General features: G+C 49.0%; 1 protein-coding gene across 5 annotated transcripts in view; it reads right to left on the bottom strand.

Annotated features, from left to right (window-relative positions):
* Nucleotides 1-1,364: 1,364 nt before the first annotated feature.
* Nucleotides 1,365-16,635, bottom strand: part of TOM1L2 (target of myb1 like 2 membrane trafficking protein) — a 113,415-nt gene continuing 98,144 nt past the window's right edge. For 4 of the 5 annotated variants that reach the window (XM_029058062.2, XM_029058063.2, XM_029058064.2 and 1 more), the window contains 3 exons: nucleotides 11,393-11,452; nucleotides 9,792-9,828; nucleotides 1,365-7,716 (listed from right to left, as the gene is read on the bottom strand). In XM_029058062.2, coding sequence (XP_028913895.1) covers nucleotides 7,568-7,716; nucleotides 9,792-9,828; nucleotides 11,393-11,452 — 246 coding nt within the window. In that variant the 3' untranslated portion in view covers nucleotides 1,365-7,567. The remainder of the gene's footprint in view (nucleotides 7,717-9,791; nucleotides 9,829-11,392; nucleotides 11,453-16,635) is intronic. The other variant, XM_029058066.2, reaches the window with a different exon arrangement.

Raw genomic sequence — 16,635 nt, 5'->3', positions numbered from 1 at the left:
AGCTGCTGCTCCTTGAGCCCAGCCCCCCGCTTCCTGCTTGTGGGAAGGGAATTGAGGAGCCCAGTAAAAACCCATGATGTAGCATCCTGTGCCTCATCTCCCACTCAGGGACCTGTTACTCTCGTTTCAATGAGCACAAAACACGACATCCACAGACCAATGGGTTTTAAAGGTTGATGAAATCTAGGGAACAAACGGATGTGAGAAGCAGCGTGGCTCAGTGGAAAGAGCCCGGGCTTGGGCGTCAGAGATCATGGGTTTGAATCCCTGCTCTGCCACTTGTCAGCTTTGTGACTGTGGGCAAGTCACTTCACTTCTCTGTGCCTCAGTTCCCTCATCTGTAAAATGGGAATGAAGACTGTGGGCCTCACTTGGGACAACCTGATTACCCTGTATCTACCCCAGTGCTTAGAACAGTGCTCTGCACATAGTAAGCGCTTAACAAATACCAACATTATTATTACCAGTTTATGCTACTAAAAGCAAGAGCGGTAATGGGCACCCATTGGTCAGACAGCTAATCCTGGCTCTGCCACTTGTCTGCTGTGGGAGCTTGGACAAATCACTTCACTTCTCTTTGCCTCAGTTACCTCATCTGTAAAATGGGGATTGAGACTGAGCCCCATGTGGGACAGGGACTGTGTCTAACCCATTTAGCTTATATCTACCCCAGTGCTTAGTACAGTGCCTGGCACATAGTAAGTGCTTAAATACCATTATTATTAGTAATAATAATAATAATAACCCCAACTCTGCCACTTGTCTGCTTTGTGACCTTGGGCAAGTCGCTTACTTCTCTGGGCCTCAGTTACCTTATCTGGTGTAGTGGATAGAGCACCAGCCTGGGAGTCAAAAGGTCATAGGTTCTAATCTGGGCTCTGTCACTTGTTTGCTGTGTGATCTTGGGCAAGACAATAAAATAAATGTAAAATGAGGATTAAGATTTTGAGCCCCATGTGAGACATAGACTGTGTCCAACCTGATTGGCATCTATCCCAGCACTTAGTACAGTGCCTGGCACATAGTAGGAGCTTAAAAAATACCATTATTATTATTATTATGACCAAAAGGGGGATTGAGACTGTGAGCCCCAAGTGGGCCAGGGACTGGGTTCAGCCCAATCTGCTTATTAACCCCAGTGCTCAGTACAATATTTGGCACTTAGTAAGCACTTAAATACCATCATTGTTATTATTACTACAGGATTAGGAGCTGGCTTGATTTGGGCTGGCGCTTTTCTTCAGCGGGGCTGTCGAGGCCACCAAGACATCTCCGTATTCAATTGCTGTTTTTACCACAGAAAGGCGGAAAGAAAAATGATGGGGGTCGGGGTGAGGAGAAAAAAGAGGGCAAACAGTCACATGTTTCTCGGTACAGTTCACACTACTAGTGTTTTTTTATTGGAGTATTTCACATGCAAGAACCAAAACTAGAGAGATGGTTTGTGGAACAAGAGCGAGTGGTGAGAATACACCAGTTTCACCCTGACCCCCAAGTACTTGCACACCAACCCACCCTGGCTTTGCCCATGGGAACACAAAACACTAACATGAAAGCCAGTCTCGGGCGGTTTGAGAATGAACCTGACCCACTTGAACATACACACCCCATCCCCATCTCTCCTCCAAACCCTAAATCAAAAAAATATCATCTTCGGTAAATAAATAGCGGTCCCCTTTTTCATCTGGAAAGCCACAGCTTTAATATACAGAGAGAAGCTACTAGTACACGGAGTTACACGAGAAGTAGTGAGTTAATGACACTTGACGGAAGAGGAGGAGAGGTACGCCCTGAAAAATTCCAGAACGGCCCATTCACCGCCAACTGGCCGATCAGGTGAAGGGTCAGAGGGGACAAAAGGTGGACAAGATGGGTTTCGGCCAATGAACCAAATGGGATCAGAAGGAAAATCTCAGGTCAATGGAGTAATGTGTTTTCCTTTTAAGTAACAGGTAAAAAGTGTCTGCTATTGCCACGTGTGTAGTGTATGGGGGAAAAGAGAAAAAACAATCTCTTTAAATAACCCTTCGAGGATGAGGGGAATCGGCCTACTGAAGGGAACACTGCGACCAGGACTGCCCCTCCCCGCCCCGAGCCCGGTAGAGGGCAGGTGCCAAGGTCAAAAACTGCCAAGGGGGTTGACTGTGCAAAGAGCCAGTCTAGGCCCAAACCTTCCAGGGAGGGAGGTTCAGAGGAGAACAACCCAGAGTGGTACAATTGAACCGTTTGTTTTCTCTGGATTCTTCCCAGGAAGTCCCACGGGCCTGCTCTGGTCCTCGGAGGAAGACCTGTATGTGAGGAGAGGCCAGGCAGGGCGGCTGGGTGGGGAGGGGAGAAGCACCTGTTGGCTGTCCCAGTGCTTCCAGGAAAAACAGCCCACGTGTCTTAGGCAGGGCGCTCATTGTCAGTCTGAAGCTGAGGCTTCAGAGGTTAAATATAAAGAGTGGTAATAGGGGGACGGGGCAGGGCCTGCCATCCCCCCGGGAGGGTGGGAGGGAAATAAGGAACTAGACTGTTAGGACAAGGCTAGAGCTCCACTTCTACAGGCCCTGCCTGGGTTTGGGCAGACTACCTGCTTGTAAAATGGGGGGGGGGGGAGAGGAAGAGGGGGCTGCAAAGTGAACTAGTAACTGGGATTTTGGCAAATAAAGCCCCCCAACCTGCCCAGTGTAGTGTTTCTTCAGCAAGAACCTGAGGATTGGGCTGGGAGTATTGCAGCCAATAGGATCACTAGATGTTAGAGAAAGGAGATGGCTCCAGAGGCACATCGAAACCCGGGGAAGATGCTCTCTCCTGAGTCACTTGCCCTCTTGGGCTCCTCTCTGGGGCTGGAAGAGAAATTCAACTTTGTGCTATGCTTGGCAGAGGAAAAGCACCGCTGCTTGGATCAAAGTGTTTTGACGGGGACTCGGGATCAGAAGAACAGAGGAGACTGACAGAAGACAGATTTCCAAGAGGTCTGGCCTCCGCTGACCAATGCCATATCTCTCAGAACGGACATTCAATGTCGTAAGGCTCCCCCCATAGGGCATTGCTCTCTGGGCGATGGCTGAAGGTCAGCTTCTAATTTATGCAACTGTTTTGAGCTACACCCTTCCTCCCCAATTCCCCCCAAAAGGAAAAGGTAGGAAAATGGAAATGAGTAAATTGTTCACACCTCAGCACACAATGAGAATACCGAAGTTAAATATACCCCGAAGAAAATATTGTGACAAAATAAATATTTTAACCTATAATCAGATATAATTAGAGCTTACAAGGATCCCCAACAATAATTTAGTATAATTAAGTACATACTGTATCCGCGATTTCTAACACAGTGATTCTTCCTAAAGTGATCGTATTTTCTCCTTCACAGCCTGACTCTGTGGAGTGGGATATAGGAGTGATTCTCTCGCTCTGCTGACCCACATCAGAAAACATGACAGTGAGGGGGAGGGAGGAAGCCAAAAGCCCATCGCTGAGTTGCGGGTGTCCGCCTTCCCCCAGCACCCGATGTGACGGCACAGACCGGGGAATCTGGAGGGCCTCGGGGCCTCCCGGCTAACACGATGAGGACCAGAGCCACGAGAAGGGATTGAGAGACATCCTGATGCAGGATATTACACAACTCCATCCAAATGGCTAGCGGTCAGAAAGAACACGTGTGAGCGAGAGCTAAGGCGGGGCTTTCTCGACTGCAGTGCGCCACTAGAGACAGGAATCTAGTGGAGGTTACCAGGATGTGGTGACAGATGGGATCTGTCTACTTATGGACACTGAATCTTGTACGCTGGACCCAGCCCCTCTGGGCGCAGGGCCTCCTCTCTTCCCCAGGATATGTGCCCTCACCCTACTTCATGGACAGCGCGGCAGGGGCAGGGGGCAAAAATCTGCCAACCACTGCAGCTATTCAAAACCACGCTATCTCCACCTTGCTGAGAAGAGCGGAGAGGGAGGACTAGCGCTCAGAGCCAGAAAGCTGATTCTAAAAGGACAAATTAGAACGACAGGCACGAAGCCACTGCCCACACAGCCGCCTCTGAGTGGGTGAGGTGGAAAGCCAGACTCGGCGGTGGGGACTTTGCTTCAGCTCTTTCTTTCCACCGAGAAGGGAAGACTAGAGACCTCCCTGTTCTGGGGAGGGGTTCACATGGGTGACCGGAAACAGTGAATGCCCAGCAATGGTACATTGCTCCTAAACTGCTAGCTAGAACAATGCAGAGGTAAAGCCGCTGTACCCCCATTCCCCTGCTTTGGAGAATCCCCCCTCAAGAGTCAGCGACCAAATTTTCTAAATATAACACTCTACTTCAGCCATGTTGTTTCCTCAGGACTGGGATAAACAGGGTTAGATGAGCTGCCTGTGATGGACAAGGGAAACGGATCCAAGAAACAGGGAGAAATGGCAGAGAGAGGCATAGCCATCTTCCACCCAACAGGGAAGATGGGGGTTTGATTTGGGACTCATCTCAAGGAGATGCCTTATTCCAGGCAGATGAAAGAAATCCTCTTGCTATTGTCTGTGTGGTCTAAGATAGTCACCTCCTCCCGCGATGATTCACAAAACAATCCAGATGATCTTGAGTAGATTCTCTGGAGCCCAACTATGGGTTGGGAAATTGAGATCCCTGGCAGCAATGGGACAGTGGAAATAACTAAATCAAGGTGGGGCAGAAAGACGGTGAGACCACGATGGCCCACTCCGGAAACTCCAAGGCTGTTCCTGCTTCTGGTGGAAGATGGTCCCGGAAGGCCAAGGAAAGACACTTGGCTCCCTTGGTTTACCATGAGCTGTCTCCGACATCTCCCTTCTAGCACCAGCTTTGCATTTATGGCTTCCAGGAAGAAAAGGCAACAGGGAGAAGCCATGCCGCCCACTAAAACCTTTGGAAAGACATGCTCACGAAAGAGAGAAAAGAGAAAGGGAGGATGAACAACATGTGCAGGGAGGAGGTGGGGAGAGCTCGAGACCACCACCACATGAGAAAGGAAGAGGTTACGAGAGAAGAGGCCCAAGAAAGAAAGGTTTGCAGGAGGGAAACCAGCAGTCCAATCTTAAGGGTCTGGGCCAGTGATCTCTGGCACATTTCTAGTTGTAGTTGGAAGCAACCTGGTTTCAATATGCTAGCTGCCCTCCTCTCAGCTTCCCTGGGGGAGGAATGGCCACGGGGCTTTGCTGGGCAGCACTCCTCTGGCTAGCCTCGCTACACTTCCCTGTCACCCACTATGCTCTTCTCCAAAGGCGGGGGCCAGTTGGTGCTCAGCTGGGTCTGGAGATTTTGAGGGGCTCGCACCGCTGCTGAAAGAATTCACCGTGATAATTAGCTGGTGCCAAATCTGGCCTCCGTCTGGGCTACAAGAACCACGTTCGGGCTGGCCCGGAACCTGAAGCTGCTTAGTCGGGTCTCCAGAGCCTGGCCCTTGCCTAGGAAATATCGTTTCCTCCCTGAGGTTATATGTCAACGAGGTCAGTTTTTTGCTAACAGGGGCTGGGTCTCCAAGCCCACTTGCCCAAGGAGGCTGACGACCGGAGAGGCCAGAGCTGGCTGAAACCGCACAGGATAAGGTGGACCGTCGGGAGGCAGAGCCGACCCAGGGCTACCCCTGGGTCCAGGTTCTAACTGCAGACATTTCTGCCCAAGTCACAATGGGAGCAGACTTTGATCCAACGAGCCTGAATGAAGCAGGTTCGGCCAAGCTTGGGTCAGACTGCGGTGCATCAGCTGGTTGAAGCCAGTGCTCCCAAAACTGGCAGAGGGGAGGCTGGTGTTAGCCAACTTCAATCAGTGCCTGAAAAGGGAAGTCAAAAGGGCAGCTCTTTTGGCTGCGGCGGCATTTTCCTTCCAGTTTCAGTACAGCGGCAAGGTCACCCACCGCCCAGCTGCTCTGCCCGGGGCCACGTAGGCTCAGGGTTCTGGGGAAAGGAGGTTGGCGGGCAGTGGAAAGTAGGGGCAGATCCCTAGTCAAAAATCCCCTGCTCCTCTCGTATTTCCAACCCCACTAAAGGAATATAAGTCTTGTGAGAAGGGTTGTTTGTGTGCTCAGGGTCTTTTCAGACACATCCCTGGGCTCCTCTCTGCAGGGCCATTCAACCTTGTTAGTTGGCTTCTCCGGACTCCCAACAAACCCTGGCTCGCTCGCTGCAGGCTGTCGGGGGGCAGGAAGAGTGAGGAAATAAATGTTCCAGGACATTCCACCACGAAAGGTTTAGAATCTCAATTTGCTCTGTGGAAGCCAGCCCAGCCCAGAGTCTGGAGAAGCGCAGCTGTGCCTTAGTGTCATCTCACCCATCGATCTTGTCGCGGTCTGGGCAGACCAGCAGAACCGTGTGGCTGGTCATCCCTAATGATCAGATGGCTTTTAGGAGGTAGAGACGTCAAAGCAACCTGGTCAGTGCCCCCCAACCCCGTAGAGGAAAGGGCCCGGGCGAGGAAACCTTTCTGTTTCCAAAGCTCTGGTTAGTGTTGTCAATGTCAGTTGATGTCAACAAGAAAGAGGGCCCCGTGGTCGACACGTGAATGGGTCAACGTTAGTTTCCACAGATGGACTTAACCGCTAGCTTTCCCCTCCAACCCAGTGTCTGAGTACGGCACCTCCCCACCTCCACCAACCCAGCAGGCATTCCTAGGTGGAATTTCAAGTTCCACCAGGCAAGAGGACAACATTTAATGTACACAGCCTGACAGCAGGGTCTTTCCCAGAGGATGACTGCAAAGAAAAACAAGAAGGGGGGTATCCTCTGAATGAGGAAACCAAACCTCTCAGTCAACACTGTGACACACGCACTATAACGGAGACCAACAAACCCTGGAGAGACAGATGTTCACAATGCTGGGCCCTCCAAACACCGTTATGCTTTAACCATGCCAACTTCAACTATCATGATGGAAAGCTGAAGGAGGGAAGCCAGATGAACTCCAATCGGATCACCCCGTTCAAGTCTCCCCGAGTCAGTGTTTCTGAAAGAGGGGAAAAATAACGGAAGCAAGAAAAACTCAGAGGGCTTCATCTTTAGAAACACTGTGTCGGGAGAGCGGGGGACAGAATGGTGAAAGAGGGGGACGGCTGAGTTCTTGGCTTCCTACCTTCAGCAGGGTACACGAATTTAGATTTGGAGCTGGGGATGCAAAGCTCCTCCCTGCTGCTTCATTCAGGGACGGCTTGTACCACCAGCCAATCACCCAAGACCGGCCTGCAACGGAGGACCTAGACCACCTCGGCTTCGGGATCCTCCGCTCCAGCCACTTTTTCGGGTAGACCTGGGTTTTAATAGGGTAAATGGAATTCATGCAGCTTCACTTTTCAGGAAGTGATGGAAAATAGGAGAGACGGGTGGGTTTCAGCAGAGCAGCCCGCTATCACACAGCCCAGATGGAAAAAGGTGGCTAAAAGCGAGGGTTGAAGAGTCTGATGGGAAACCGAACGGGGTTCCAATGTGGCGCTTCCTTTCAAAGACAGAAGAGATTCCATCAGAGGAGGAAGCGGGAGGAGACATGGTGCTGGTTGCCATGGCTGGAGAAAAGATGGTACGACCAGAGGGCAACATTCTTCTGCAGAGCACGAGGATGATGACCAAGAGGTCTCCTCACAGGGCAAAAAGGGCATCTTCAGAACGCTCTGACTTCTTCCTGCCAGGAGGATTCGTTGGGGGGGCCGGTGCCTCCGCAGGTGGCGAGGGTAAATTAGGAACCATTTCAGCAGCTTTGGCCCTTTCTTCTAGAAACTTGTCAAACTCTGCAGAGACAAACCATTTGGAGAGCCAGAATTATGGTGGAGAGCTGAAAGGCCAGGCCTTCGGAGGAGAAAGCAGCAAGCTCTCTACCCCCACAAGTACTGGGGTAATCAGAAATTTTTGTCCCCCAAACTTTTCTCTCCTCAGAAAAGCATGGACCATCACTCACCCTAGGCCAATGTTTATGTGGCAACAGCATCCCCCAATTCCTCCCCACTGGGGCACCACTCTCACACCCCTGCCACCCCCTTGCCACCTGACAGTTTTTTCTTGCTTGGCTAAAAAAGCGCTCTGGGGTCCCCAAAAAGTAGGTGCTCAGCACCATCTTCTGAGCTCTTCCCTGAGTAGTGATGCCATTCCCAGCTTGTCACTGCCGAAAAGCTACACTTTCAATTTGCTTCCTGGCCCTGGTCTCTTTTTGAAAGTTGCACATGGGATTGACAGTGATCTGAAGTTACATGAGGACTGAGAGGAAGGAAGAAACAATTCCATCAAATTCAATGGCTTTGGGACGGAGCTCTTTTTGCTCAGGGTTCTTCTCTTGGAGGCAGAGGGTGGGGGTCCAAGCTTTTCTGGGCATAGCAGAACCACCAGCAAAGCTGCCATTTTGCTGAGTATTGGGTTTCCCTGAATGGCTTGAGCATGAATACATTTTACAAAATCTTTAAGCATAAGGGAGAAAAATCAAAGCATCTTGGGAGGCAGCACAGTGTGTCAGTGAGAGGCAGTCTTTCAAAACTCACACATCCCTGAAAAGCATTTCAAGAAAATGAGGAAAACCATCTTGTGTACATATTTTTTTTTTTTAAAAGAGGCTTCCTAGGGAGGGATTCAGTGAAGAGTTGTTGGAACATGAAGACATGTCATGGCATGCTTTATAGATTCCTTGACACATTCTCCAGGTGTGTTATGATGGCAGCCGGGTTAAGGAAAGGACCCACAAAATATGCCCCGCTGTGCCTCAACACTGCAAGAGGATTCCTGCATTTTGTTTTAATCACCAGGCCATTATACCATTACACCAAAACTCTAAGAACTTCTTTTCAATGAGTTCCCATTGGGAGAAGAGAAGATAAAACAGAATAATAATAATTCTGGTATTTGTTAAGTGTTTACGGCGTGTCAGGCACTGTACTAAGCAGCTTCATCCCGCCAGCTTCCAAAGTTGACCTGGACTGGAGACTCGTTTAAAAGGTGGTCATCCTTTGAAGGGAAAATGAAGCTCTTTTATTTCCCAGTTTTATCTCGGTTGTCTCCTCTCTAAATCCAGCCTCCTCTGACTTCTGAATTGTGAAACTACGTTCTTCAGCCGGGAAAAAGGGACATAAACTTAGGGGTCCAAATAAGTTACTTTGATCTATTTTACAAAAAAAAAAAGTGGGTGTTTGTCTCCCCTCTCCCAAACAATTAATGTGAAGGGATTTATTCTCGAAAAGGCTAAAGCTGGGGTCATGGAAGTTCCATTGTGCTCACAGAGAAAGCCGGCCCTCTCTCTTCGGAGGAGTAGTTCAGGTAGGAGAGGGTGAAGGAAGATGGAGTAGAGCTCAGGAAATGAAGTGTTTCATTTTCAAAAGGCTTAATTAGAACAGAATTGCCTAATCCCTTCATTGCTCTAAGTGCCCAAATTTCACCAGAGTTTTCTTCCTAGATAGTGTGTGCAATTAAGCCCCTGGCATTTTGAAATGGCCCTCACCCCCCACCTCCCCCACCCCCCAGCTTGGAAGATAAGACTTTGCTGAGGTTAACAGGTTTGCTGTTACAATCGACACAGGTAATTGTGGGACTGAGGGCACCCAAGGAGTTTCTGCTGCGATAAGCAGGGCGGAAAGAAAACTGGGTGTTTGCAGGGAAGAGCAGCAAAGACACCTCTGGAGGTTGTCAGTGATGGCTAACTTGAAACTACAGTGCTTAGAACAGTGCTTGATGCACAGTAAACACTGAGCAAACAGAAATTATAATGTCAGGGTCCTCAAATATTCCCATCATCAAGTCCTGGATTCATTTTTTTTTCTTCCCCCACCTGCTCGAGAGGCTTACCTGGAAAATGTCCCAGAGGACCCCTGGAAAACGTACTTACCTTCGCTTGTGACTCCTTCCTCTAGTTCATCACCTTTCTGGGATTGCAACAAAGACAAGGACATATTAGTGTCTAGTAGGTCTTCTGTGCTTCTCCTTCCATCTCATAAGTACCGTTGCCCATCGTTCCCTCAGTCAATGAAAACACTAGGGTCAGTGAACTTCACCCTGACAGCTGAGCAGTTTCTCGATCTTAAGATTCAAGAGGAACCCAGAAAAAAGGACGGGAGCAGAGGAGACAGTAACTTTCTGGGAACGGCTGGAGCAAATTCTGCCCGGAAGCCGGCAGATGAACCCGGTGCGAGATGAACCCGGTGCCCCCTCCAAGTCCCTTCCAGCCCTAGGACTCTCTCTGGTTTTCTCAGGTCAGGAGGTGACTTCGCCTTGCAATGGGAGAGAACCGGTCAATAGTCCAGGCCTGCTGCACCGACTTCTCCTTCCTAATCTCGCCTCAGCTTCAAGAGCAGTGAGGAGAGGAGAAATTCCATTGAGGGGAACTGAAAAAACCTCTTCAATCTCACTGTAACAACTTCCCTCCGTGGAGAGAAATGACCAAAAAATAGATGATTTCATCGTTAACTGGACTTCTTCAAAAAGTGGAATCAGAAGTGTTGGAGTTGCTGAAACGCTTCTCCAAGAGTGGACTGGATTGAATTTTAGGGCAGATCCACTGACAGAAATACCTTATCTCAGATATGTCTTTTTTTGGTCCCATCAGTAGAACCAAAGAGAGTTGGGACTGACACAGATCATTTAACTGTTTATTAAGAGACCAAGTGGTCATTCCAGTTACAATATTGTCCACCCTAACTGCTTAAAAAGTCATTATCTGATAGACAGATATTTCCTAGTCTAAATGTACTTCGTATAAAATATCTTAAATATAAATATACTTTCCTCTCCTCTGGGTAACGAGGACTTTGTTTTTGACTCTGGTCCCCACCCCTCCAGCTTTATCCACATGGAAAAAAGGTTCTGGCCAGCGTCTGCTACCCACAGGGCAATGAAGACCTCCAATAAATAAGAAGCGTGGCCTAGAAAACAGAGCATGGGCCTGGGAGTCAGAAGGACCTGGGTTCTAATCCTGGCTCTGCCACTTATCTGCAGTGTGACCTTGGGCAAGTCATTTAACTTCTCTGGGTCACAGTTACCTTGTCTATAAAATGGAGATTAAAACTGTGAGTGCCATGTGGGGCATGGATTGTGCCCTACCTGATTGCCTTGTACCTACCCCATCACTTAGAACAGTGCCTGGCACATAGTAAGCCCTTAAGAAATACCATAAAAAACAACAACAAGAAAACGGGGCAGTGGAAGGAGGGTGAGGCCAGTCTTTAAATTACACAATGTTTACTAAATGCGTCTCCCGCTCCTCTGATAAGATTCTGAGATCGGATCCCTGTGCTAATAAACTGCAAGGGTGGGGGGGTGGGGAGGGGGTGGTGAAACTCATTCCCAACTCACCCTTTCCATCTCCCACCCCAAGTACCACGAAACAAGGACATCCCTACAACTCTACCCTGACCCCAACAGAAGGTTAAGACAAAAAGTACACAGTTCCTGTTTTCAAAGGCAAAAAATGGTAAAAAGTAAAAGTCTCACCAAGTCTGTACTGAGCCACACCTCAATGTCATCCATAACAGAGGACTGAGCAACGGGGATCTTATGGAATGCAGCCAGAGAGCCACGCAGCCAGGCACAACCCCATATACAGCCATAACCACGGCCAGAGCAAAAAAAAAACAAAATACCGGGAACAAAATTAAAAGAGGGGAAAATGTAATAAAATAAAAATCAAGCAAAACAAAATTCACCAAACCAAAACAAGACCACTATGGCCCCCACGTTTCGACACAAGACGCACTGAGAAGGCAGACGCAGTGGCCCGTTAAGAAAGCAATGACGTGTTAAATCACACACAGGGCGGAGGGGATCCAAATGGAGCAGCGGGGGGAAGGAAGGGATGTTGGGGGAACGACAGTACATGTTCTTAAGATGGATAACTTTTTGACCACGTGTTGAAGCATCAGGTGAGATCTCTCATCCTACTGGCGGAGAGTTGGGGGCTGAGGATCGAGCCTCGGAGATTAAAAATTTTTCTCAGATGCCCTTTCTTTTATCCAGCACGTTTATGTTAGTCAAAAGGGTCACGGACCTTATCTAGGGAGGACAACTCGTGTGTCACTCTTTTCATCTGAGAGGAGCGAGTGGAAACTTCACTGCAGGCCAAAGATCTGGGGTTTCTCCTAGCAAGTCTGGCCTTCAGGCTTTAGTCTGAATTTCCCGGGTTCAATAAGGAAGGAAATTGGGGCCCTGGATATCTAATGGACATCTTTAGGGCAACAGATTTCTCTGATCGTGTGCTCCTCAGCCACTGGGGTGAAAGATCTCCATGGACAGCAGAAAATGAAATGGCTTCCAAGCAGCTCATCACTGTGCAACTTGACCTTGCATATCCCCAACCTCAGCTCCTACCAAATGCCTCCGGGAACTGCCATCTGAACTAACCCTAGAAAGTGCTATGAGGCGGAAGAACACATAACCCTCCTCAAAAGCAATGTTAATTAAATGCTGGATCGAAGCCTGGGATTGCCACTCTGTGAGGGCAGAGATCCTGTGGTCTATCACCACTAGTGGATTCTGTTGAACGCTCAGTACGACACCCTTGCGTATTCCTCCACTAATACTACTGATGAGGGGTTCTAGCGGATTCTGTGGAACTCTAATATCAAAAGAGATCTCTTTGTGGCACCCTCCTTGGGTTCAGATGGGATCGTACAATTTCAGAGACAATTTCGGGGTTAAGCCTAGAGCTGTTTAGGTGTCCCCTCAAATAACAGGATGGCAGCAGAGAGGGGTGGCATCGTGGTGATGGGAGACGTAGTCAGAGACAGTCAGTCCGAGGGAGCATGGGAAAGGAGAGTCGAGAGGGCCGACGTGAGATCCGAACACGGGGATCCTGGCCCTGTCAGCCTTCTTGTCGAGGCTGGAGATATGCCGGGGAAACAAGCTTCACTCCTGGGTTTCCCGCAGCTAGACCTCTGTCAGCTTCTCTCAGGCTTCTCTCCGGCAAATTCTTTTCCTACCCTTCCTGCTGTGGGTCCTCGTGCTACTGCAAGCTGGTCCACATTGGTGCTCCTTGAGAGGGGAGTGGCAGGGGAATATGAACTGGTAGGAAATGAGAAGCAGCAAGGCCTAGTGGATACAGCCCGGGCTTGGGAGTCAGAAGAACCTGCATTCTGCATTCTAATCTTGGCTCCGCCACTTGTCTGCTGTGTGATCTTGGATAAGTAACTTCACTTCTCTGTGCCTCAGTTACATCATATTTAAAAAGGAGAGTAGCCCTTCCTTAACTTCTATTTTTAACCACTCAATCTCCAAGGGCTCCTTCCCCTCTGCCTTCAAACACGCCCACGTCTCCCCCATCCTAAAAAAACCCGCTCTTGACCCCACTTCCCCCTCCAGTTATCGTCCTATCTCCCTACTACCCTTCCTTTCCAAAATCTTAGAACGAGTCGTCTACAATAGATGCCTAGAATTCCTTAACTCCCATTCTCTCCTAGACCCCCTCCGATCTGGCTTCCGTCCCCTCCACTCTACCGAGACTGCTCTCTCTAAGGTCACCCATGACCTCCTTCTTGCCAAATCCAATGGCTCCTACTCCATTCTGATCCTCCTTGACCTCTCTGCTGCCTTTGACACTGTCGACCATCCCCTCCTCCTCCATACCTTATCTCACCTTGGCTTCACGGACTCTGTCCTCTCCTGGTTCTCCTCTTACCTCTCTGGCCGATCATTCTCGGTCTCCTACGCTGGAGCCTCCTCCCCCTCCCATCCTTTAACTGTTGGAGTTCCTCGAGGGTCAGTTCTTGGCCCTCTTCTGTTCTCCATTTACACTCACTCCCTCGGTGAACTCATCCGCTCTCACGGCTTTGACTACCATCTCTACGCAGATGACACGCAGATCTACATCTCCGCCCCTGTCCTCTCCCCCTCCCTTCAGGCTCGCATCTCCTCCTGCCTCCGGGACGTCTCCACCTGGATGTCGGCCCGCCACCTAAAACTCAACATGAGCAAGACTGAGCTCCTCATCTTCCCTCCCAAGCCCGGTCCGCTCCCAGACTTCTCCATCACCATGGATGGCGCGACCATCCTTCCCGTCCCGCAGGCCCGCAATCTCAGTGTCATCCTTGACTCGTCCCTCTCGTTCACCCCACACATCCTATCCGTTACCAAGACCTGCCGGTTTCACCTCTACAATATCGCCAAGATCCGCCCTTTCCTCTCCACCCAAACGGCTACCTTACTATTACGGGCTCTCGTTATATCCCGGCTAGACTACTGTGTCAGCCTTCTCTCTGACCTCCCTTCCTCCTCTCTCGCCCCGCTCCGGTCTATTCTTCACTCCGCTGCCCGGCTCATCTTCCTGCAGAAACGATCTGGGCATGTCACTCCCCTTCTTAAACAACTCCAGTGGTTGCCTATCGACCTCCGCTCCAAACAAAAACTCCTCACTCTAGGCTTCAAGGCTCTCCATCACCTTGCCCCTTCCTACCTCTCTTCCCTTCTCTCTTTCTACCGCCCACCCCGCACGCTCCGCTCCTCTGCCGCCCACCTCCTCGCCGTCCCTCGGTCTCGCCTATCCCGCCGTCGACCCCCGGGTCACGTCCTCCCGCGGTCCTGGAACGCCCTCCCTCCTCACCTCCGCCAAACTGATTCTCTTTCCCTCTTCAAAACCTTACTTAAAAATCACCTCCTCCAAGAGGCCTTCCCAGACTGAGCTCCTCTTCCCCCTCTACTCCCTCTGCCATCCCCCCTTTACCTCTCCGCAGCTAAAGACTCATTTTCCCCTTTTCCCTCTGCTCCTCCACCTCTCCCTTCCCATCCCCACAGCACCGTACTCGTCTGCTCAACTGTATATATTTTCGTTACCCTATTTATTTTGTTAATGAATTGTACATCTCCTTGATTCTATTTAGTTGCCATTGTTTTTACGAGATGTTCTTCCCCTTGACGCTGTTTAGTGCCATTGTTCTTGTCTGTCCGTCTTCCCCGATTAGACTGTAAGCCCGTCAAACGGCAGGGACTGTCTCTATCTGTTGCCGACTTGTTCATCCCAAGTGCTTAGTACAGTGCTCTGCACATAGTAAGTGCTCAATAAATACTATTGAATGAATGAATGAATGAACTAGGACCCTTATGTGGGGCAAGAACTGTGTCCAACCTGTTTAGTTTGTATCTACCCCAGTGCTTAGTACAGTGGCTTGCACAAAGTAAGCATTTAACAAATACCATTAAAAAAACAACAACCCAAAAAATGTCTGATAGGTGTGCAGGAGGGTGATAACCAATCAACATGTTTTCGGCATTAATACAGTAGATTTTGTTTTACCCAAACATATTAAGATAGACTAAGAGCCAAGTTATGGAACGATTCTGGCTGATGCCTCTATGTTCCTCATAAACCAAGAGCTCTTTAATAGAGCTGTTAACATGCCCATCATTTCTCTGAAAGGGAGACTTAGAAAGATTTGAGGTCTTTTCCACAGTTACTTGACTGATTATCTTCATGCACGTATTAGAGGGAGTCCAACTAATTCATTTTGATAACAGAGAAAACATGAATATATTCCATTTCCAAACTGGGTAGATTTTCATGACCTGTAATGATCTCCCTCCTTCTCGGACTGTGAGCCCCATGAAGGACAGGGACTGGGTCTGACGTGATTAACATGTACCTAACCCAGCGCTTAGAACACACAGTAAGTGCTTAACAAATGCCATAATTATGAATGTAGAATGATGTGTGTGCTACTATATGGATGCTCTTTGAATCACCCCAAGTTTTCAGTCCTGAAAATTGTACAGTGAAACCTGGAAAAAAATATCTGGCGAAACAGCTCAACAAGGTGCAAACCAACTTGCGGTGCACCCCCAAAATATGAAGCCTCTAGATGGGGAGTAGGCGAATGTCTTCACAAACACATTCTGTTTGTGATAAATACAGTCTGTACACATGTTGCTTGGAGCCTCATGAGAATAATGTTTTCAATATTTTGAAGCTTAAAAAGTAGAGCAGGCAGCATATGGGAGGGCTCTTACAATCTGGACATGCCACAAATGTTGCTCTGGAAAGCTAGACCCGTCTCAAACAGGACAGAAAATATATCGGGGGGTAGGTGGTAGGGCTAATGAGGACAAATTGTTGAGATGGGAAACGTTGAGGGAAAGAGTGACTGAGTGGAATAAAAGTGATGACTAGTTAGGGGAAAAACACCTGGAAGAACTAAATCAAGTAATGGCTGGGGGTGGGGGATGGAGAGGGGACAGAGAGAGAGAGTGTGTATGTTTATGCCTACCTACAAATACATATACTTTGTATTTTTTATTCCAAGCCATTTTCCTCACTGGGCCAAATGTGCTGGTTGAGAAATATCATTTTTACCACAGCCCAGGACAGGTTACTAAAGAGTGTGGGGTTTATGCTTTAAGCTTTTCATATTTTGACAACTTTTTCTCTTTGAAAATAGCTCCTTGGGGATGAGGAGTGTGGTTTTGTTTTGTGCTGGCTCTGACAGAGTCGCTGGCTCAGAGCCACATGTTCATTCATTCATTCAATCACATTTATTGAGCGCATACTGTGTGCAGAGCACTGTACTAAGCGCTTGGAAGCACTGCATGCTTGTGGCTCCTTCTACGATAATAATTTTACATCACGAACTTCCGAAGGATGCCGCTGAACAAAGCAGTGCCTGAAAATGCAGTATGAATGCTTCAGGGCTGAAAGTGTAGCAGTTTTAAAAGCCTTCAAAAAACTCTGGCGATGGGTGGGGTGTGTATTATGT

Source organism: Ornithorhynchus anatinus, chromosome 2 (assembly GCF_004115215.2).
Source record: "Ornithorhynchus anatinus isolate Pmale09 chromosome 2, mOrnAna1.pri.v4, whole genome shotgun sequence".
Taxonomy (NCBI): domain Eukaryota; kingdom Metazoa; phylum Chordata; class Mammalia; order Monotremata; family Ornithorhynchidae; genus Ornithorhynchus; species Ornithorhynchus anatinus.
The sequence above is the reverse complement of the archived record's forward strand: the minus strand, read 5'-3'. Positions and strand labels throughout refer to the sequence as shown.